Raw genomic sequence first — 24,125 nt, forward strand, 5'->3', positions numbered from 1 at the left:
GATGCTCAACCGAAATTTTTGAAATCTGAAATAGCAATAAACTCTAAAAGCTATTTTAGGGAAAAGCAGAGTGCCAAAATGTGGAGTCAAATTCGTCTAAGGATAAGAGCTATGCATGAGGGAGATACTCCTAAATTTTGAAATAAATTTCTAAATTTAATCACAGCAATTGAATATACATCCGTATTTTCAAGCTAGTAATGAAGTACTTAGCTACTGGCCTGTAGAGACCCTCGGGGACTAACAGTCCACCTACATGTACATACAAAATTGCAGTCCAATAGGTCGACAAACACCAGAGATATGAGTGCGGACAGACAGACAAACAGACCAAGTGAAACCTATGTACCTCCATAAAAGAGGGGGTGCAATGAAATAACTTCTGTGTAATATATCCTAAAAATGTCAATAAAATATTAGCGGGCGACGATTTAGGGCGGACGACGATTTGGAGTGTACAATAGTACGTCGCCGGGATGACGATTTGGGATGCTGGGCGACGATTTGGGATGGGGAGACAATTTGGGGTGTAACACTCGTGCTATGTTTTTGTTTACATAGGTTTACTGTACCAGTAAGAGTTTCGTTTAAAGCATTTTTTCAATTTACAAGTTAATTCTGAACACAATTAAATAGCTTCTAGTGTTTAGCTCTTCTCATTTTGTTTTAAACAGGATATTTTCGATTGGGCAATCTATACATAAACAAAACACATGACACGAGCCTTGTTTACATAACAAGGAATTGTGAGTGATGTATCTCACTTGAAACTCATAAACTAATATTCAAATTTTGCTTGACTATTAAAATATCTTAATTAAGCATTCTAAACCTTAAAAATGGAAAAAGAAAAGTTTTAAATATTCATCTCAAATCGTGTCCATGCTCCTTTAAAAATTCATTGGAATAAAAAATTACAGGTTTTTCAGATCAAAGTAATAACTAAACTTTACGACAAACGGGATGACTTAAGCTTCTCCATCGTCAATTTCCTTTATTGATATAGCAATACTCCATTATCACCTGCATATGAATCGTCTATCAACTGATTCATATGCATTTACTTGTTCTGCGTATGATAAGTATATTAAATCGAGGCAGACTACTGACAAATAAGTTGATGTTAGAAACATAACAGGGTTCATGCGAATCTAAAATCCGTTAGCCGGATACTGGTTTGAAGTAGATATGACACCACCAAGCCGTCATACATTGACCTAGGAATATTAATCAGTCCGCATGGCTTGAATCGAAGACATAGTTTGTGCTTTGTAGTAGAAGTATTTTGTGAAATTCTCGTGAGTTATGAAAATGATAAAAATTCTGGATTCTTTCAGTGCAATATTACTTTTGGGTACCGTGTTATGTAAGTATATATGTGTCAACACAAGACTGCCCTCTGATTGGTGTTTTAAAAACACTGTTAAACAGATAATGATAATCGTTTGTCAAACCGGAATACCTTTCCCACGCTGTTATCGAATGAGGTTTTATAGTTTTTCATAGAATTGAACTAAATACAAGTCATTTGTCAGCTATATAGGTACATTGTAGTGTTTAATAAATTACGGTCCGGCGTTAATGTCATTAAAACAAACACGCGTTTAAACAGCCCGGTCTTTGTCAACATAATAGAGGGTTATGTAAACATACCTCGTAAACAACTTGCTCTGCTGTTAAGCAGTTATATTTACATTTCCATTTGTATTAGCAACTTCCTCATTAAGGCGCTGTGTTGTGAACACTGTACGCATGAATCTTGATAAATATAGTGCATCTATTTTAACAGCTGGCAATTTCGATATGAATGAAAGTAGAATATATACATGTAAATAAAAAAAAAATATGTGTCAATGATTTTGCTGAAAACATATCAAGCTTATGTAGGGTTTACGCTAATGATAAGTCTTTGTAGAATTGTTCTATCAATGTTTATGAAATCCAATTCGGACCGAATAAGGATTTACTTCAGCTTGCACGATAATCTAAACAATAGTTGTTGAAGTTCAAGCCTTCGAAATAAAAACTGTCATCTTTAATACAGAGAAAAGTACATATTTCCCTTGCCTAAATTTTCATATTGCAACTTAGATTTCGTGTCAATGCACAGATGGCTAAGCATAGATTAGCTGTTAACGAAAGCTGAATTACAGTTCAAGGTCATTTCTGAAACTTCAGATATGTTATACACTGCTGGAATATGTCTCAGAAGTGGGGATAGATTCTGAAAAAACTTGACATATAACTATTAGCAGCAGCAAGAGTAATCACTGATCTAATTTTGTTAGCATCATGGAGATCTTATTTTTCATCTGCGTGGGAAACACTCATTAATGGCAAATTAACAATAATTATGTATAAACTTGATCACAATATCGTACCCAAGTATTTGAAAGAAATAATACTAACCATTCGTTCCCATGAATCTAACAACGTTACCAGGCAATCGCAAAATTATTGGACACCTAAATGCAGATTAAACTTCTATAAATCATCTTTTGAAAGAAGGGCGATATGTGAATGGAATTCCTTACCTTTAGAAATAAGAAAATGTACGACTCTAAGCTCGTTTAAAAATTGCTTACAGCTCCTGCATTCTTTTTGTTTCTTTTGGAGAGCTCTATTTGAATGTAATTCATACGAAACTAACACACAACTGTGTATTGAATATAGATTTATTTAGATGCAACATCATTGACAGTCCTTTGAGCACTTACGGTAAAATAGAAGATTCAAATCATTTAATTTTCTCATGTGCGAATTTCACCGCTCCAAGAAATGAGCCAGGTGTAAAAAATGACTGAGCTACCGGCCTGGTGGGAAATTATCGACCGGAGGTGTGAAAAACACGAGTGGCCTCAATAAGTTCTATAGTTTTGTGCTGTCCAGGGTGTTAATTGGTGCTTGGCTAATCCAAGTGACCCTTTCAAATTTCTGTAGGAAATGTTATAAACAGATATGCACATATTGAATGAATACAATCAATACGCCATATTGTTGCACCATGGATATAAGCGGTAGTTAATAAACAACAAAACCATGACTGTTAATGATAATTTTCAATAGATAAATGATTTTTGGGGGGTTTCCATAGACTTAAAATTCCTAAGAAACATCAAAATTAAAAGTATATATTTACTACTGTACTTTTCAAAAACGTCAAAGCAAAGTTAACGATATAAGCAATGAACGTAAACAGTTTTTATAGGTAAGAGGAATTCCAATAATAGGCCTCTGTGTTTTCTTTATGTATCCAGTTATAAATTTTTAGTTAAAATTAGATGATTGCAGCAAGACTATTTCTCGTAATAATTACCTGTAGGTACAAGCGGACTAATTTGATCTCCACCGATAATTGATCATAGATCCCCATATCAAAGTGAGCAGTACCCCGTACCTACACTGTGTATTAATTGCAGCAATCAAATGGTTATGTGGTAGTTTTGTTTATTAAAACATAAGCCGAATTTCTACATAAATGCTGTTAGTCTACAGATTTCTATACATATATCAAATGCAGTTTTATTTAAACGGAATGTTTTCCATTATTTATGCATGTCAATGTAAAAATGTTTATTCATGTTTAATTAGATTTAGTGCTATAAATTGAAAATAAACATGTTAGTAAATTATTTTGTTTTATTTCCAATAGTGAAATAATAGTCCTTGAACACCATATTATATGGTTTGTGGTATGTCAATGAAATATCTAATAAAAATTGAGCTGAAATGTCTCTAAATGCTAAATTCTCGGTATACCGGCCACCCCTTTAAACCGGCCGTTTTTTTTTTCGGTCCGACAGCTGGCCGGTTTAGAGAAGTTTCACTGTACATGTAAAAGAGGGCGTTTTAAGTTTTAAAAACTTTTGTTATAACATCCGGACAATAAGACATTAAAATCAAATCCAATTTTCTGCACCGATCTGCTACATAGAAACTTCACTTACTGTTAATTTTCAGTATTTGAGTAAATTTTGATAATTTGTCGGTATTTTAGAAAAACGTATTATTTCATATTATTTATTTTTCAGATATTTCAGGACCTGGGGCTGCAAGAAGCAAAATTTATCTAAATAATTTTCAATTTGTCGCTGTACCCATTCCAAAGGAAGACACCAGCCTCCTTACAACACAATGCAAAAGGCTGAATGACCTGATGAATTTTAGTGAAAACACCAGAAGTGTTTTCTCAAATTACGATTTCCTAAAGATTCTTCACGAAGATGGTGAGTGAAAAGTTTTTGTACTCACAACGGTAAGAGTATTTAAAAGTCATGCAAAAATTATATGGAAGATAACATTTTCATGCATTTCGTCTCTGCGGAGAGTGTTGCAATATTTCTTATCCAGAGGGCACGGGGTGACAAAACTGCCCCCTCCTTCCAATGTTCCTCAGGGGTAACAAATGCGCAAAACTAGTGCTTTTAATCTGATTTTGTTTTATTCTTGCCGTGGTTGTTGTTGTGCGTATGTTAAAACTCTCTGTCGTGATATTGATGATACTTCTGTGTTTCAACCTTAACATGTTACCCATTTAAAAAAAAGATATGATATATATTTCCACTTTCACATAAAAATATACATATTGTGATCGACATCTGCTCATCAAACGAGCAGCTATAGTGGGTATAACAATAGAAGTTAGGCTCGCTTCATGTATAAAATCACAATATATTTAATATATATTCAAGCACCTAATCCCACTCTGGTATGTCCAGGTGTCCTTGTTTTCCCTTCTCTTAATTTTGTATTCATGAGAATGATCACTGTTCATTATCTTCAATACACAAAAGTGCATATAATGCGTAGCCGGTAGGTACTAAATATTTTTTATTGTACCTGTAATCATCTGATGTGAATATGTTTTGGAAGAACGAATAAATGATGGAACGGAAAAGTAAAAAGAGTATATATTTTAATTGGGAGTTTGATATAAATTTCCTATGATATTCAGTTTAATTTCCTAAACGTATCACATATATTTCTCCAATGTATTTCATATTTTGAATATCATGATTCTTCAACAAGTATTTTAAACTAGAAGTACACGAGTTGTGTTCATCAATTAATGGACGATATATCCCTATGTATCACCAACAGTTTGTGTATAAAATTATGTATGCTTATGAATTCGTAGTCCATTGGAGGGAACATTAAATGTCCGTCCATATAAAGGACCCCAACCCCTTGGCACGATGGCAGTATCTGAAGTGTGAAATATAAGTAGGTTCACTGTGGCCGCCATAGAGACATCAAACTTTCAAAGCCAGTCAATTACAGTTACAATCAATCAATTTTATCCAAAACTCACCAAGCAAAGTAATAACGAATTATGAAAAATTAATGATGTCAACATGTTATACATAGACTCTTTTTTCTTTTAGATACAACGATGGATTTGTTGAAATTATCAGATGGCTCGTGTTATCAGGATCCTGGTGGAATATTTTCCACTCAAAGTTTACAACTGGAATGCAAGAAAGTGACTGAAAAAGTGCTGACGTTATATGACCTTTTTGACCCATTGCGAACGATTAGCTGTGATTGCAATGAATTAGGTAAGTGATGAACCTTACGTCTAACTTCATCTTTCTCTGTATGTTTTGGTTAGATATATATGTTGGAGTTGTGAGGTTCTCAAAAGTAATGAAGAAAAGGACGTTAAATGTTTACACATGATCAAAGAATCATTGCATCACTAAACGTCTAGCAGATCCTACGCTCTCATGGTACATATTTTGACATACATGAGTCTGGTAGTTCAATCTAGATTTAGAAACCCATTTGAGTCAAATATGAAATTTAATGTATTAATTATCTGATTCTTTGATAATTAGATACGAAATTAAAGTCGTAAGTCTTTCAAATTACATCTTTAAAAAATCTGAGGTCCATTCTCAAGATACATGTTGAAACTATACAAAATCTCCTGTATCGGTTTTAGTGTACATGCGTATGTTCAAGTCACAATGTATATCTAAATTCTCAAAGTATATGTTAAACCTCTATGTGTATATACAAGTATTAATGTATATATACAAGTTTGAGTGTATATGTACAAGGCGTTATGTATATACAGTTATGGGTATGTTACAGTTTGTAGTGAAGTATATTGTATGCTACATATTGTAATGGAGTATATTGTATGGGATTTATAGGAGTTTGATTACTGTCCACTATTTTCACTGTAGTGGGGTACATTGTTTCTTTCAAACTTTTCTGGAGTACATTGTTATCTTTACTGGAGTACATTGTTATCTTTACTGGAGTACATTGTTATCTTTACTAGAGTACATTGTTATCTTTACTGGAGTACATTGTTATATTTACTGGAGTACATTGTTATCTTTACTGGAGTACATTGTTATATTTACTGGAGTACATTGTTATCGTTACTGGAGTACATTGTTATATTTACTGGAGTACATTATTATCTTTACTGGAGTACATTATTATTTTTATTGGAGTACATTGTTATCTTTACTAGAGTACATTGTCATTTTTACTGGAGTACATTGTTATCTTTACTAGAGTACATTGTTATATTTACTGGAGTACATTATTATCTTTACTGGAGTACATCATTATCTTAACTGGAGTACATTGTTATCTTTACTGGAGTACATTATTATTTTTACTGGAGTACATTGTCATCTTTACTGGAGTACATTATTATTTTTACTGGAGTACATTGTTATCTTTACTAGAGTACATTGTTATCTTTACTGGAGTACATTATGCAGTGTTTTCCCTAAGAACCGGCCGCCGGCCAAATTGACCGTTTCAAACGATTTTCTGGCCGGTTCAAATATAAAAAATCAAAAAATAATATGTTGTCAATTTCAGTGATGTTGATTTACACGATCGATCTTTGCAAAGAATGTATGCGGTAGCAATTGGTTGGCTATAAATATCTTTCATATTTCTTCCTTGTTTATGTTTTTATCGAGAGCTTTTTGAAACGGCGATTTTGATTGGACGATATTTTAAACTCTCACCTTGCGCATGAGAAGCACATGGCAGTGAAAAATAATGAAGCGTCGAACGAATACATTACATGATTTCTTCCAGTCAAAACATCGTAAAGGTGTGTATTTAACACCACTGTGACTAACTTGTCTGAGGTAAAAATGTTCAACTCTTTGGTATATATTTAAAATTGTAGGTTAAAAAGTGGCATATGAACAAGGGTCATTTTGCCCCCTGAAATGCCTCAGAATGCAGGATTTTGCGTCTAATTTTCCAAAATTTCCATACCCCCCCGGCCTGTTACAATTCTAAATGGGCCTGTTCAAATGAAATGAATGGAAAACACTGCATAACCCCCCCCCCCCCCCCCCCCCCCGGCCTGTTACAATTCTAAATGGGCCTGTTCAAATGAAATGAATGGAAAACACTGTACATTATTATATTTACTGGAGTACATTATTATCTTTACTGGAGTACATTATTTTCTTTACTGGAGTACATTGTTATTTTTACTGGAGTACATTGTTATCTTTACTGTAGTACATTATTATCTTTACTGGAGTACATTTTTATATTTACTGGAGTACATTATTATCTTTACTGGAGTACATTGTTATTTTTACTGTAGTACATTGTTATCTTTACTGTAGTACATTGTTATCTTTACTGGAGTACATTGTTATCTTTACTGGAGTACATTGTTATCTTTACTGGAGTACATTATTATATTTACTGGAGTACATTATTATCTTTACTGGAGTACATTATTTTCTTTACTGGAGTACATTATTATCTTTACTGGAGTACATTATTATATTTACTGGAGTACATCGTTATCTTTACTGTAGTACATTGTTATCTTTACTGTAGTACATTGTTATCTTTACTGGAGTACATTATTATCTTTACTGGAGTACATTATTATCTTTACTGGAGTACATTGTTGTGTTTACTAGAGTACATCATTATCTTTACTGGAGTACATTGTTATCTTTCCTGGAGTACATTGTTATCTTTACTAGAGTACATTGTTATCTTTACTGGAGTACATCATTATCTTTACTGGAGTACATTGTTATATTTACTGGAGTACATTGGTAACTTTACTAGAGTACATTGTTATCTTTACTAGAGTACATTGTTATCGTTACTGGAGTACATTGTTATCTTTACTGGAGTACATTGTTATCTTTACTAGAGTACATTGTTATCTTTACTAGAGTACATTGTTATCTTTACTGGAGTACATTATTATATTTACTGGAGTACATTATTATCTTTACTGGAGTACATTATTTTCTTTACTGGAGTACATTATTATCTTTACTGGAGTACATTATTATATTTACTGGAGTACATCGTTATCTTTACTGTAGTACATTATTATCTTTACTGGAGTACATTGTTGTGTTTACTAGAGTACATCATTATCTTTACTGGAGTACATTGTTATCTTTCCTGGAGTACATTGTTATCTTTACTGGAGTACATTGTTATCTTTACTGGAGTACATCATTATCTTTACTGGAGTACATTGTTATATTTACTGGAGTACATTGGTAACTTTACTAGAGTACATTGTTATCTTTACTAGAGTACATTGTTATCTTTACTGGAGTACATTGTTATCTTTACTGGGGTACATTGTTATCATTACTGGAGTGCATTGTTATCTTTACTAGAGTACATTGTTATATTTACTGGAGTACATTGTTATCGTTACTGGAGTACATTGTTATCTTTACTGGAGTACATTGTTATCTTTACTGGAGTACATTGTTATATTTCAGACTGTAGTGGAATACCTTTTGCAAGAGACGTCTGTGTTCCGTGTAAATCGTACTGCCCTTCAAATATCACATGTCTGGTTCTGGCAGGAAGTTGTCTTACTAATTACATAAGTTTGAATGACAGTGACACAGGTGTGGAACGTGCATTGCGTTGTCCAGAAGGATATAGAGGAGAAAACTGCAGTGACAGTAATATGCTTGATATTAATATTAATGAATTATCATCATTTCTAAGAATTTTCTTTCAACAATTATGTAAACACATGATATTTTATTAATGGAAACTAAATAATTATTTACATTTAAAAGCACCAAGAATATTTTAGAGATCTTTATTGCTTAAATGAGGACAAAAAATTTCATGTATATTTTTGTACATGTATAAGTGATGCATTCACCAACCTGTCCATGTGCGTGTTACTTTCTGGAATTGATAGAGAATGCTCTAACCTTTTCTTATTAATCTTATTGAAAAAATTAATGAAATAACACATTTTTCACTTTCATAATACATGTATTCAAAACCTGCTTTCAGCACTACGTGCTACTAAATAGAGGTGGAGAGGTTGTGGCATGTAGTACATGTGTTAATTATCTGTACATGTGCTTTATTAGTATTGTTAAAGCTCACTTATTACCGTTTCTCATCAGTCAGAATATAGATATAAATTATATTCAATGAATTCTAAAGTGTTTATAGACTATAAACAGGATTGCTACATATATATGATATTACCTTGTCAAATTGACTATTAATCAATCAAATTTATTATATGGCTCCTCGGCCGTGTAAGATTTGATCACATGACCAAGTGACATCCTAAACTCCAATGACATGTATGATTTGACTGTGTTGTTGTCATTTTAAGATTCCAAAGATCATATATTACTCTGATACACTGGGGCTTGAATAAGGTGGGCGTTTTGAATTCATCCAAGTATTTATATTTCCCTTGCTTTGGACATTCAGTATTTTTATTGCCTTATCTAGTATGTGATACGGGATTCTATGGAAAGCTGTGCGACTCTCGATGTAGCAATCACTGTTTACAAGGCGACTGTCATCACGTGAATGGCACGTGCTTAAAGGGTTGTAACTCTGGTTGGAAAGGAGACAAATGCGACTCACCTGGTACGTAGCACCATCGTCGAATTGACTCTATAGAGGCTTAGCATATAATAGATGTTTAAGTTACTTTACTTTGTCCTTTTGAATGTTTTATCATTTGCTGGGTTCATCTGACAGACTGTCCCAAAGGTCAGTACGGGGAGGGTTGTACTGGCGTCTGCAGTCCTAACTGTAGATACAGCTGTTCACCCAAGGACGGCGTGTGTTATTGTAGCAGAGGATGGCAGGCCATCAACTACCAAGGAGTTTTTTGTAACAAACGTGAGTACAACCAAATAGCACACTGGGAAGGACATCATTGTCCTACAGAGTCCGTAATGTCGTAAGCTTAGATCCAGAGGGGAGCAGGATATCCGAACTCTCTCCCAAGATCTCTAAAAAATAGAAATATTTGACTATTCTTATGCGAGTTCAATGGTAAAATATTAATTTCTAGATCCCTAGTTCTGGTCAGACTCTCTTTACAATTTTGACAGGGGTGGACCCTCCCGGAAAACTTTTTGCTTCCACGCATATGTTGTTAGAAAACATGATTCATATCATCTGGCTGTCAAGAAAGAAAGAGTTGCAGTCATATTGTACATCACTTAAAAATTTATGTAAATATAGGTGTGCTTGATTTATGAATATTTTCCTTGTGTATCTTCAAAAATTGATAAATTTTCTTTCAACAAAGCGTGCAAGCCAGGGACGCATGGAGACGGATGTACAGAAACCTGTGGAAAATGTCGTCAGGGAACCACCTGTTTCCCTAACAACGGGACCTGCCCAGACGGCTGTAATAAACCTGGATACTATTTCACAAACTCACAATGTACTTGGGGTCAGTAAAAGGTTTTCACTGGATCAAGCTAAGTAAAATATTATTAGTATCTTTTATCACTTCTAAACGATTTGCAGTACAACATGCAGAGCAAATCATTGACTTGTTTTAATTTCATGTTTAAATCACATGAGCCCTTTTGACTTAATAGGCATACCACTAAGCAAATGATTGAAATTTTGGCTACTAGAGACCCATGTTTCACAATCTAGGGGCCTATGGTAGGAGTGTCTTAGTTACTCTATGTCATAGTGTCTAACTCCTGGATATCCATAGATAATCTAACCACAGATATAAGTTAATCTCTATCCAGAGATAGGTTAATCTCTATTTAGAGACAAGATAATCTCTATCCAGAGATATGTTAATCTCTATTCAGAGATATATATGTGATTTAATCTACATCCAACATCTACACTTACAATGTAAACCATTTTCAGGTATGTCCTATCTGGCTGTCTAATTAGTTTATGCATTGAAGTTCAAATGAGAATTTTTATCATTTCAATTTTTCTCAAAGTTCATGAATTCATGCACTAAATTGTGGGTAAATGTGAGAAAAAAATCTTTCATTATCTACTCCTGTGAGATCCCTCTGAAACAAGATTCGCTGTCTAGGACTCAGCAAAGCCTTGTCATAGACTTCAAATCTTGTCCCCTCGGTAGAAATTCCCTACCCTACACTCGTACTAATGAAGGATCCTATTAATCTCTGGATATAGATTACCTTATCTATGGATAGAGATTAACTTATCTCTGGGTAGATATTACCTTATCTCTTAATAGAAATTAACATATCCCTACATAAAGATTAATTTATCTCTGGATATAGATTATCTTTTCTCTGGATATAGATTAATTATCTCTGGATATATATTACCTTATATCTGGATAGAGATTAACTTATCTCTGGATACAGATAACCTTATCTCTGGATATACTTTACCTTGTCTTTGGATAGAGATTACCATATCTCTGGATATAGGCTAACTTATCTCTGGATAGAGATTACCTTTTCTCTGGATAGAGATTAATTATCTCAGGATAGAGATTTCCTTATATCTGGATAGAGCTTTTCTTTTCTCTGGATAGGGATTAATTATCTCTGGATAGAGATTACCATATCTCTGGATATAGGCTAACTTATCTCTGGATAGAGATTACCTTTTCTCTGGATAGAAATTAATTATCTCAGGATAGAGATTTCCTTATATCTGGATAGAGATGACCTTTTCTCTGGATAGGGATTAATTATCTCTGGATAGATATTACCTTATCTCTGGATGTAAATTAACGTATCTTTGGATATAGATTACCTTATTTCTGGATAGATATTACCTTATCTCTGGATAGAGATTAACTTTTCCCTGGATAGAGATTAATTTACCTCTGGATAGAGATAACTTTTTCTCTGGATATAGATTAAATTATCTCTGGATATAGATTACCTTATCTCTGGATAGAGATTAACTTATCTCTGGATACAGATTAACTTATCTCTGGGTAGAAATTAATAGAATCCTTCATTAGTACGAGTGTGGGATAGGGAAAAATTCCACCGAGGGGTCAAGATTCGCAGTCTAGGACGAGGCTTTGCTGAGTCCTAGACAGCAAATTTTGTTCCAGAGGTGGAATTTTCCTATCCCAACACGAGTAAATAATGAAGGATTATTTTTCTCCCATTTTACCTAAAGTTTAGTGCATAAATTTAGGAGCTTTGAGAAAATTCCAAATTATCAAAATCTTCATTTGAACTTTGATGCAAAAACGAATTAGATAAGCAGAAAGAGCATACCCGAAAATGGTTTACACTGTAAGTGTAAACTAAACAAAACCAAGGTTGTCCACCAGAAAGCTATACTACATTAAAGTTTAAAGATAACAATGCAAAATATTTTTACTTCACCTTGTAATGTAAATAATCTTCACCGTGTAACGTAAATCGTAGAAATATAATGACGTCACAATCGAATGACGTTGCAGCACTTTGATACAGAAAAATCTCACATAGCTGTCTCACATAGGTAAAGTCGATATCACACTGGTGATGATGTGAGAATAATAGAATTCTTCATTAACTGCGGATGTGGGATAGGGAAATTCCACCGAGGGGATAAGATTCGCAGTCTAGGATGAGGCTTTGCCAAGTCCTAGACCGCGAATCTTGTTCCAGAGGTAGAAGAATTTCCCTATCCCACACGAGTAAATAATGAAGGATTATTTTTCTCACATTTTACTCACAGTTTAGTGCATAAATTCAAGAGCTTCGAGAAAATTCAAAATTATCAAAATCCTCATTTGAACTTCAATTAAAAAAAACTAAGTAGATAGCCAGAAAGAGCATGCCCAAAAATGGTTTACACTGTAAGTGTAAACTAGAAAACCCAAGGTTGTCCATAAGAAAACTGTATCAAAATAAAATTTAAAGAAAACAGTACAAAATATTTTACCTCGCTGTGTAACGTAAATCATAGAAAATATATGACGTCACAATCAAATGACGTCGCAGCAGTGAGAGAGAGAAAAATTTCACATGACTGTCTCACATGGGTAAAGTCGATCTCACACTGGTGATAATGTGAGAAAAGCTAATCTCTATTTAGAGGTAAGTTAATTTCTATCCAGATATAAGTTAATATCAATACATATCTACAAAAAATGTAACATCATCTTTATCCACGTTTTCCTTTGTTATTCTCTATCTAAAGAAAACTCGGTCCCACCAGTATGCAATATTAATGTTTACCAATAAACTTTCTGATTCATGGTTGACAAAAATGTACTGTGACATAACTTCATAACAGGAAAAGCATTGCCATGTTTATGCGGATATATCTTTGACTACAGAATTAGAATCGAGATATTTAGGCAAATGCAGACGTAATACTTATGGGATTAACTGCGAGAAGAACTGTAGCGATTCCTGCCTGAACAGAAGGTGTAGGAACACTGACGGAATGTGTCTGAGATGTCCCCCTGGATACCAAGGCTTCAACTGTACATCAGGTACTCTGTCACAGAAAAGGCCTCTTGTTGCAATGCTTTATAAGTATTAAGGAAACAGGAGGACTAAGAGTCAGTGTGGATGTGATAATCAGGGATTATCTCTATTGGGAAATGAATGAGATACTGAATGCCTAAAATCATTACATTTACCTCTATATCGTTCTTTTTTACACGGCAAAAATTCTTATATTTTGTTTACTAGTCAGATAAACAGGGATAATATAATTGTCCATCTTTAATACTATTTCTAGAATGTAGTATTGGGAAATTTGGAGACAAATGCAACGGTAAATGTCATTGTGAGGGTGGAAGCGCCTGTAACCATATAAACGGAAAATGTCCTGGCAAATGTGACCCCGGATTTCATGGTGAAAGTTGTGATCGCAAAGGTGACGTAATCAGAGTACACATTTATGTATTTTGCTAATTTTTATTAATATTACAGGTCATAATTTGTAGTCAATTTGAAATATATATGTATTTTGCATCAGTGTGTGAACCTGGTTTGTATGGAAGGAATTGTGACAAGTGGTGCTTTTGCAAAGAAGGTGAGCCTTGTGACTGGAAAACCGGAAGATGTAAAGGCGCATGTCAAAAAGGGTGGCGGTATTCATCATGTGATATAAGAGGTATGTTAAGACATCTGAATGGAGTAGTAGAGGCATATGTCTGCTGTCTATATTGTGTAAACTGAAAGGTTGACTTTGCTAAGAATGATAAATGTGAACATAAACATTAATATTATCGCCTGTTTAATATGTTGTACGGTGTGACCGTTGAGACGAGCGAAGCCCATTAACATCTTGCAACACGACTTTTATCGGCCTCTTCATTTAACGCGGGAAATATAACGCGCTTGGTGTAAACAGTTACAAATTGTGACGTCATATTAGCTGCAATGTTTTTTCTTCTCTCAAACCAAGCAAAAACAAAACGTTTGAAGCTATGAGAAAGCTTATCTGGAATTTAAAAACGTTAATTGTACTTTCTAAACAATCTAATTATTTTAATTACGGGATTGTCAATGAAGTATACCGCAGTGACGGCGACATTTTTCCGGAGGCATTATGGGTAGTCCCCATGATTTTTCAGCTGATGAAGAGCAAACCACGTGATTCAATTGCGTAATCATTGGAGCGAGCTCGTCGCGTCGCTTCGCGACGCGAGCTTCGCTCGCTATTACAATCACATTAAACGAAAGCTAAAGGAATACTTAAATCATAATTACATTCAAAAGCATTATCAGCGTAGATCTCTTATTTTGGTTTGAGCACATATGATCAGTTTTTTAATTGAGGCAGGCTATTGGCAAATAAAATGATGTTACAGGGGTTTCAACAGTCACGTTTAAAGTCAGCATCTCACAAATTCTATGGTCATTATAATGATCTAGTTTGCCAATACAACCTATCATTGGGTCAAATGCTGTCTGACGTGTTTCGTACCGATTGTTAAATCGTTCTTGGCACACTGATTTTGACTACGGATTATTCCATTTACCTGATTAAGACATAGGGCTCACGACGGGTTTGACCGGTCGACAGGGGATGCTTACTCCTCCTAGGCACTTGATCCCACCTCTGGTATATCCAGGGGTCCATGTTTGCCCAACTATATTTTGTATTCCTTATAGTAGTTATGATATTGATCATTGTTTGTTATCTTCACCTTTGAAGTAATTTATAGCTATATTTCCGTTTAATGTGAAATTGCATGCATATTGCTTGTACCTTACTGTAGGATAATTGAAAATCGTACGAAGAAGGACAGGTATATTGTTCTCTATTTCTGTTAGACATTTCTATTTCATTTTTAAAAGTGTTCTTGTTTTTGTTTCAGATGAGTGTTACTATCCAGAATGTAAGGATTTTATTATTAGATATATGTTGACATCACGATTGTCCTTTGTACTTTGGTATATATATATCATAGAATCTTAGCGGATTTTTACACTAGCATTGCTGACATGCGATTGTTTGTTTGTAGATGATCGCGTTTCACCCACATGGGATCCAAAAAGCATCGGGATCGGCATTGCCGTAGGATTTGTTGCCACATTTTTTGTCACTTGTTGTGGTTTATTCCGTTCAAATGTGTCTAAGTAGATAAAGATGCATTTAAGGGTACTTATAAGTGATGTGCAAACTTTTTATTTATTAATTTTATTCTATCTATCTGCTTTTTGGAAATTAAAAAGCAACTTTGTATACGCACGTGACATTTTACTCATATTATAGATATCAATTCCTCATATTAACTCTCCAAACTCAAATCAAACTAGAATGAAAATACAGCTACCTTCAGTATGCAATCTATGAGACACTCGGTGAGGAATCAATCGTCATTCGTATTTGTACTTGGGGATAGTTGTATAATTATGGTATACATAGGAAGTTATCAATGTAGGCTTGTACATTTTCTTCTCTTCTCTTCTGTCGCCAAACACTTTGGTGCATGCTGAAAACATTTAATATGCAAACATTACTACAAACAAAATTGTCAAATAATCGAAAATTCAAGCGTCCGGAAAAATTATTCCATGCGCAGTGAAGTTTCACTTTTTCCCCAGAATTGTAACATGTTTGTATACAGATTACATGTAGATCAACAAAAAGGGCAATGGCGTGTTTTGATGTGCACAGTATGTGGTTTTGATCAGTTGGTCATATATATTTTGCTTTGAATGAAGTTGATATGAATGCATATCAGTAGTTTCTGTAAGTACTTATAATGTGTTTGTATTGATTATTAAATTATAAAAAAAAATTGCCAAAATATTGCATGTAATTGAATATTAGATGGATATATGTTAGTGGCAATAAAAAAAAGCATTAGGTTTATTTCCGAAGCAATTAGCTGGCTACTAGTTAAGTACTAATGCGTAGAAAAAAATATATTAATCCGAGTTCCTGAAATAAGTCTTACCATATTGATTGATCTGGTTATCAACGATAGAACCCGGCTTACGGCCACATCCTCAGTGTTTACAATACTTCATATACAAGGTAATATGGGCCCACCATTACATACTGTACTGCATCCTACCAGCATGGGTTTAACCCCATAAAACGATGCACACGTGTAGCTATTACGATGACATGACAATTGATACGTGATTACATTATACAATTTCAAAACATTGCTTTGACAAATACAGAAATAAACTATTTAAAGTATGCGTCAATTTGAATGCAGAACATATTGCGATGGATTTTTATTCCATACTGACTTATAATTGATGCTTAACAGTACATGTATTCAAAATGAAATAGTCTTACTTCAACAGTCGTGCATTTACTGCAATGCAGAGTCACTATTTCTAGTCATTAGATATTAATCCTAGTCATTTATTGTATCGTCATTGGCTATTTGGGCATTGCGCTAAGTGACTAGTCACCAGAATATTAGTAAATCAAAGCACCAGTTTTACTTATCATCGCTAACATACACATTACAATGTACTTGAAGTGATTTTCATAACATTCGTGGACAGAAATACTTATTGGATTTGCATGGTCAGTATATGTTCCGTCTCTTTGTATGACCAGAAAATCTATTTTATCTGAACTTTCCTGGAGTATAGGAGTTCGAGCTTCTTTGTTTAAGGTAGTGCAATGTGCTCTTTTAAAAGGTGGCATATGCATATGAGGTATTGTCGCCATCAAATGCTTCAAGTGTGTTTTATACTATTGACTTTGTTATGTGTTGTTACTTGATTAGGGTGATCGATCTTAACAGTATTTCGCACACCTTAATCAATTGAATATAATGCTGTTCCGGTGACTGTGTCATCTACGTGTTTGTTAACACTCTTTAGATAGGTGCTTTATGTTTTTAAAGTATTTACATATCTACAGAACGTATTTTCTGTTGTTTTTTTGTATGATGTAATAATGTTTTCGGATTGTTTGTAGATTGTTTTGAATAAAGTTATACATTTAAATTTGGATTTATCAGTGTTATTGTATTTGAAAACATTTCACATAATCTGTGCCCTTTGACTGTGTCCATTCTCGGTTCAACTTGTAGGATGATAATTTATCAAGACCACTTGACCACGTTTTTGAATTGCAGCAGTTAACGAGAATTTTTTTTTAAAAATATCTGGGGGAAAATTCATCGCATGTATCTACATTAAATATTTAGATGTGCTGTGATTTTTAAGTGAGATTGTTAAATCCCAATTCATCACTTGAATCTACATTATATATTTAGATATATTTTGATTTTTAAGTGACATATTGTAAAATATCATTTGGCTAGAACACTTTGTGTTTGTCAGTCAACAACTTGGAATAGCCATGGAAGCTTTGTCCAGCGTAATTATTCGGATTGGCTTTCTGTCAACTATAGTTTTGCGTTTGTTATGGCGATGGCAATGTGAGTTGTCAGATAAACTACCACAAAAAAGTTTCAAGTTTATCATAGCCAACTCACATTGGAATGCCGATATACAATATTGACATAATATGGATCGTTATTGGCCGACATCCAACTTTTTCACTCAATGTAAATATCAGTATGATGGCTAGAAAAAAGAAGAGTGTTATCTCCCTACTGAGAGTTTTGACCCTATGCTTCATCATGGTTATATGTAGTTTCTGATGATAAGATGAAAATGCTCAAATGATAATCTGCTATTTTATTCCAAGTATTATATTTCTCAAAAAGAAACCAAAACAAAACAGACCCCGGACACACCAGAGGTGGGACCAGGTGCCTAGGAAGAGTACGCATCTCCTGTTGACTGGTCACACCTGTCGTGGGTCATATCTGTTGATTTGGCTTGAATACTACAACGTGAGAATGAACTTAAGTTTCAAATCCAGCTAGCTTTTAAAATAATTTTCATAATGAAATAAAATTTTTAGTATATGTTTGCATTCGATTTTTTATGTACTGTAGATTTTTTAAACATCTGTGCTAGATAAATCCTAAGATACTAGTAATCAAAATTTTGACATAAGTATATTCTCAGTTTATGGTCTTGAGGCCAGGTAAGCGGAGTAATCAGTAGTCAAAAATGAGTATGTGAAGAACGGCTCAACACATGGTAGGAAATAGTTAATGATAATGATAATAAGATGATCAAAGAATAGTTGTTTATATATAATCGACTTCTGTGCCCTCGGTATAGATTTATAATCGGCTTCTCAGCCCTCTATGAACAAGGTTGTTACGTAAATCCACTACCAGGTATCCCAACAGGAGAAAAAGTAACACTTTTTAAGTCTGTAGGAATCTTTTGATAAAACTGCTAGATATGTATTCGAAAGAGGCATACGTGACATGAACTAAAAATCAATAAGCCAAAGCTAGTCTATACTTGGATTTTTCAAAACCAGAATATAGACTGAACTCTATGATTATGGATGTTGTCCATCACTGGATCTTTAAATCACAGCGGGTTATGGATGTTATTCTTTCCGAACCATACCGCCAGTTCCCTAAACTTACATTTACCAAGAAAGGAAAAGATGCCGTCAACATAAGCAACATTCTTCGTCATAAAAAATTCAGTCTTGTATTCCAACATATTTCAAGTTCAAGTCTACACCCTGTATTTCCTACAAATATACCTCTACTTTTGCATCCAAAGTTTTTAATTACAAATAAAGTTTGCAGTGCCTAGATATAGAACATCTTATACTTAATCCACTTACGTATTCTTCATCTTCTTTCGACTATAGCCCAGCTCGATATGTCATTAATGTTAATGTCGATATAGTTGAAAATGAGGACCTGAAATCATTTATTTTAAAAGCTCATAAATTCAGAGAACCTCGGACCTATTCTAACCCAGATGCACACGGGATGACATATTAATTAACGTCCCTCTTAAGAATTTTTCACTCATATGGAGACGTCACCATTGCCAGTGAAGGGCTGAAAAATAGGCCTTTGTTCGGTGTTTATGGCCATTGAGCAGGGAGGGATCTTTAGCGTGCCACACCAGCTGTGACACGGGACCTCGGCATCTGCGGTCTCACCCGAAGGATGTCGTCACTTTTCTTCGGTGAATTGCTTTAATCGTTTTCTTTTCTTTTGTATTTATTTCTTTTTGTTATTGACTGGTACTCAAATTTTTACATTTGTGTATATGTGATGTTTTATCACTAATGAAAGGTGAAGATAACGAACAGTGATCAATCTGAAAACTGCTATAAGGAATGCAAAACAGAGAGTTGGACAACCACGGAACCCTGGATATACCAGAAGTGGGATCAGGTGCCTAGGATCCTTCTTAGTAGGTACCCAGTTTCACTACCATATTGTTGGTTACAGACCTTACAGTTTATGAGATAATTTGTGACCGGTCGACAGGGGATGCTTACTCTTCCTAGGCACCTGGTCCCACCTCTGGTGTGTCCAGGAGTCCGTGTTGCCCAACTATGTATTTTGTATTGTTTATGAAATTGTTCACTTTTCGTTATCTTCACCTTTCATGCAGTTGTGCGTGCGACATGATGTGTCCCCAAAAATTTGGTAGCATTGGCCAATGAAAGTGTATGTGCTTAAACTGTGTTTGCACACCAGGCATCTGCCATCAGAACAAGTTTTAAAGTCCCTGGGCAAAAGCTTTTTCAGTTTGGTTCGCAGGATCATGTCTTTCAGATCTCTGGAACGTCCGAGGGCAGTCATGGAAGGTTCCATTCTTGGGCTAAATAAATAAATAAATGTTTATTCGGTATATACATACATACATACATAAATACCAAGGATAACCCATGAAAGCTCGAAAGCTTATTTCCAATGGGGTCCTTTGATGCACGGATGTTTGCGCTAGGGGGTCATTTATGTGGGAGGAAACCCACGTGTCCGAACGAGCGACCGCCATACCCTATCACATACAACCACGGGGATCGAACTCGGGTCGCAGCGGTGAGAAGCGAGAGCACTACCTCTGCGCTACCCGGACACCCTCAAAGAAGAATGGGACATGCTTCTTCAGAATTCTGTTTACATGTACGTCTTTCAAGACATGATGGTGCGTTGTAACCATTGAAACTCATCAACCGATTTTTCTTTATTGTCTGTAGTATTTTGACATTTCACTGCTTGCTGCTTGCACTTTTAGCGCTTCATAGCCTCTCTTGTACATATGGTTTTCAAGATGGGTGTCCTGTTCACGATAGAGTGCAGGAGTGGATCAGATGCGATGGACCCTGATAGCTAAATCTTTAGATACTCATTTGAACTCATTTGAACGTATTGCGAAGATGGCATCTTGACACGAGATTTGAAGAGAAGTTGCGTTAAATCAGGTTAGGTCTAATCACTCTCTGTGTTATACGGGGCTACTTTTCCCAGTGTTTGAACTGAATAGGAAACATCTAGTTTCAATGTGTACTATAGCAGAAGTTTAATAATCCTCCCCTTATTAGCTCTTTTTCTATCGTGTTTTGTGGCTATGGAATTATCCATGCAAGTTTGACCTTGGCTTCCTGACATTTCAAAAGGCTTTTCCCTCTAAACATTGGGAATATGTGTACCACGATTGGTGATCATAGCCACACAAGGTGATGACAGACGGACATAGATTCAAAAAGACAGGCGCATGTCTATGATGGTTGAATATGCGTATCAAGTTTGATTATCCTAACCTTATTACAGTAATGTTTCTATCTTGTTTTGTGTGTATGAAATTATTCATGTACGTTAGTCCCTGACATTTGACTCATTACTTTGAGAAAAATATAAATCAATGGGAATTTGTGTACCAAGATTAACTAGGAAGAATTGTTTTTGCATACTAAACCTGATGTCTCACCTTTCATTTTCCATAGTATTTTTTAAACAATTTTAGGGATCATGTTTAAAGTGGAAAATTAAGAGTTACAGTACATAGCATTCGCCTATATATATATATATATATATATATATATATATATATATGAACTTTAACCAAGAAACAATGTTGTGAACATATGATAGTAAATTAAACTTACCAACATACCAAATATCAAAGGCCTACGTCAAAAGACAAAAATGGTATAGTCCGGACAACAAAATGTCCACATAATTCTATTATTTGACCATTACATAAAAAAGTCGTGGTCAAAGGTCATGCAAACTTGCACGTGACACACGGTGTTATCATGGTATGCCCACCCACATACCAAATATCAAAGGCCTATGGCAAAAGACAAAATAGTTATAGACCTGACAAACTTTGTATGAGAAGCGTAAGAAGAAAATGAATAAGAAAAAGAATGCACACTTAAAACAATATATCTCCCATCTGAAAAGGTGAGACATAATAATCCTAGCCTTTTAAGTACTGGTTTCATCTGGCCCACAAGATGCTGATCGACAAACAAGTACAAATGGACCGACGTACTGCGTCGGTTCACAATACGATCCATTTATGACGGGCGTATAAAAAGGACATTAAAAAAAGACAAGGAGTAGAATTAACCTTTAGCATTAAGTGTACAGCATGTGATAATGGTATGATAAAGATCTACAGTTGTATCATATGATGGGCCATTGTCTTTTGTCGTTTTTTCTGCAGTACCAATAAATCAATCGCTGTAGCTGAATATGCTTTTCAAGCTAAAACCATCCAACATGTATCTTGGTACAGTTGAACTTTGAAAACTTTAAAACATCATAGTACTCGAAGATCAATGCTCTTGAAATAGCACAACCTTAATTTTAACAACACTTCCTTGATATTAAAAAACAAGCGATCATTACACTAAATCACTTCTCATAACAGGCTTTCAAAGTACAATTATCAAAAATTTTCAATTTCGTCTTTTATTTAGATTTTCTTTAGGTCCATGTTCATAATCAGTGGTAATGTTTCCAATGCGCAATATTACAAATTGATTTCTGTTCAACCCCTAAAATATAATCTATCTACGAAACTTTTATGTACTTTTCAATATCTCTTTACAGCTTTATCAATATATAAATGAGAAAGACAGTATTTGTAAACACGAAATAGAGCATGTGTCTCAAATACATATTGTTATACGAAGAAAATGTTAATTGATATGTTGAGGATAAATCTCTTTATGTTGTAGCCTATGGTTTCAGTTTAGAAGCGTTACATAAAAATTTCCCAAATTACACATAACATTTGTATTTGAGTACAATTGTAATAATGTTGATGGATAATTGATAGGGGGTATGCCCTGTTTGACACATAACCTAATATCAACACAACATATTTGTAAGGCACCACCGTGGTGGCCTAGAGGTTAGAGCGTTTGCCCCGCATGCTGAAGGCCAGGGTTCGAATCCTGGCCGCGACAGACCTAAGTCGTTAAAACAGGTAGTGACAGTTCCATCGCCAAACGCTCGGCAACAGGTGTGAATGTCACGGGTCCTTGGAGATGACCCATGCCACAGAAGGTGAACTCTCACTGTTCAATAGCGTAAGTGCTGAGCAAAGGCCTAAATTTGAAGCCCTTCGACGGTCTTGGTGACGTCTCCATATGAGTGTGGCCGTAAGCGCCGAACAAAGACCTAAATTCCAAGCCTTTTGCCGATCTTGGCGACGTCTCCATATGAGTGAAAATTCTCGAGAGAGACGTTAAACAAGATATAATCAATCAATCATTTGTAAGGCATTAGAATGATCATTTATTAAGATAATAAATGACAGTGTAACTACACAAAGAAAATATAATTCACAAGCAAAGACACTACATTAATCCGAAAATGAGACATATGCAAAAGTTAGATGCATACAACAATAAATTCTAACACCATGACTTAAAAATACCATAAAGAAAATTTCTTAGATGCCACATTCTTAAGAGTGTCAAAGATGAGCAACACCCACCACATATCAATATCACAAGGCGATGTTGATAAGCCCCATCCATCACCCTATTACAGCTTATAGAATCCAACTGTAGGTATTTACATGCAGGAACATGTATGCCATCTGAACATTGTGTAAACTGAAAAGAATTCATCGAACCAAGAGCCCCTGACTCCATGGGTCAATGATTATCAGGCCCTGATTAAACAAATGAAAGTTTCATGGAGTCCATGCCTCTATCCCATCGCAAGGTTGTACTTCGGTATAAATATCGCACAAAATTTTCTTAAACAATGTTTTAGCCAAAAACCCATGATTTCGTGGTTAAAAACTGTGAAGTCCATCGCAATCTGTCACAATAGGATAAAGGGGGAACACTGGCCTCTGTCATAATGTTATCGTTGGTATCCTTAGGATTTTTAAAGGTTGTTGATTTTCATCTGTCTATGTATCTGAAGCCTCCATGTCTGCAGCAGCTGTAGCTACATGTACCCCGATGTGAAAACTATGAAATTGGTACAGCTGAGTGTCCAGCCCACCGAAGGAAAGGGAATGATTTAACTGATCTGAGGAAAAACGACGTGAAACCGATGAGTCATCCATGAAAGAAAACAATGGTTTCTCTTGAGA

General features: G+C 34.9%; 1 protein-coding gene across 2 annotated transcripts; it reads left to right on the forward strand.

Moving 5' to 3' along the window:
* Nucleotides 1-1,115: 1,115 nt before the first annotated feature.
* Nucleotides 1,116-17,666, forward strand: LOC125652613 (multiple epidermal growth factor-like domains protein 11). Of its 2 annotated transcripts, none has more exons than XM_056150255.1 (12): nt 1,116-1,366; nt 4,032-4,226; nt 5,385-5,558; nt 8,760-8,948; nt 9,751-9,891; nt 10,006-10,149; nt 10,565-10,711; nt 13,559-13,717; nt 13,969-14,106; nt 14,209-14,346; nt 15,557-15,577; nt 15,704-17,666. In XM_056150255.1, the coding sequence occupies exons 1-12, from the start codon at nt 1,306-1,308 to the stop codon at nt 15,820-15,822; spliced, it is 1,626 nt and encodes a 541-aa protein (XP_056006230.1). In that variant the 5' UTR covers nt 1,116-1,305; the 3' UTR covers nt 15,823-17,666. The 2 variants fall into 2 exon arrangements, with proteins under 2 accessions (XP_056006230.1, XP_056006233.1); XM_056150258.1 differs by lacking the exon at nt 1,116-1,366 and adding an exon at nt 5,138-5,223 and having other exon boundaries at nt 4,102-4,226.
* The last annotated feature ends 6,459 nt before the right edge of the window (nt 17,667-24,125 follow it).

This window comes from Ostrea edulis, chromosome 1 (genome assembly GCF_947568905.1).
Source record: "Ostrea edulis chromosome 1, xbOstEdul1.1, whole genome shotgun sequence".
Lineage (NCBI taxonomy): Eukaryota > Metazoa > Mollusca > Bivalvia > Ostreida > Ostreidae > Ostrea > Ostrea edulis.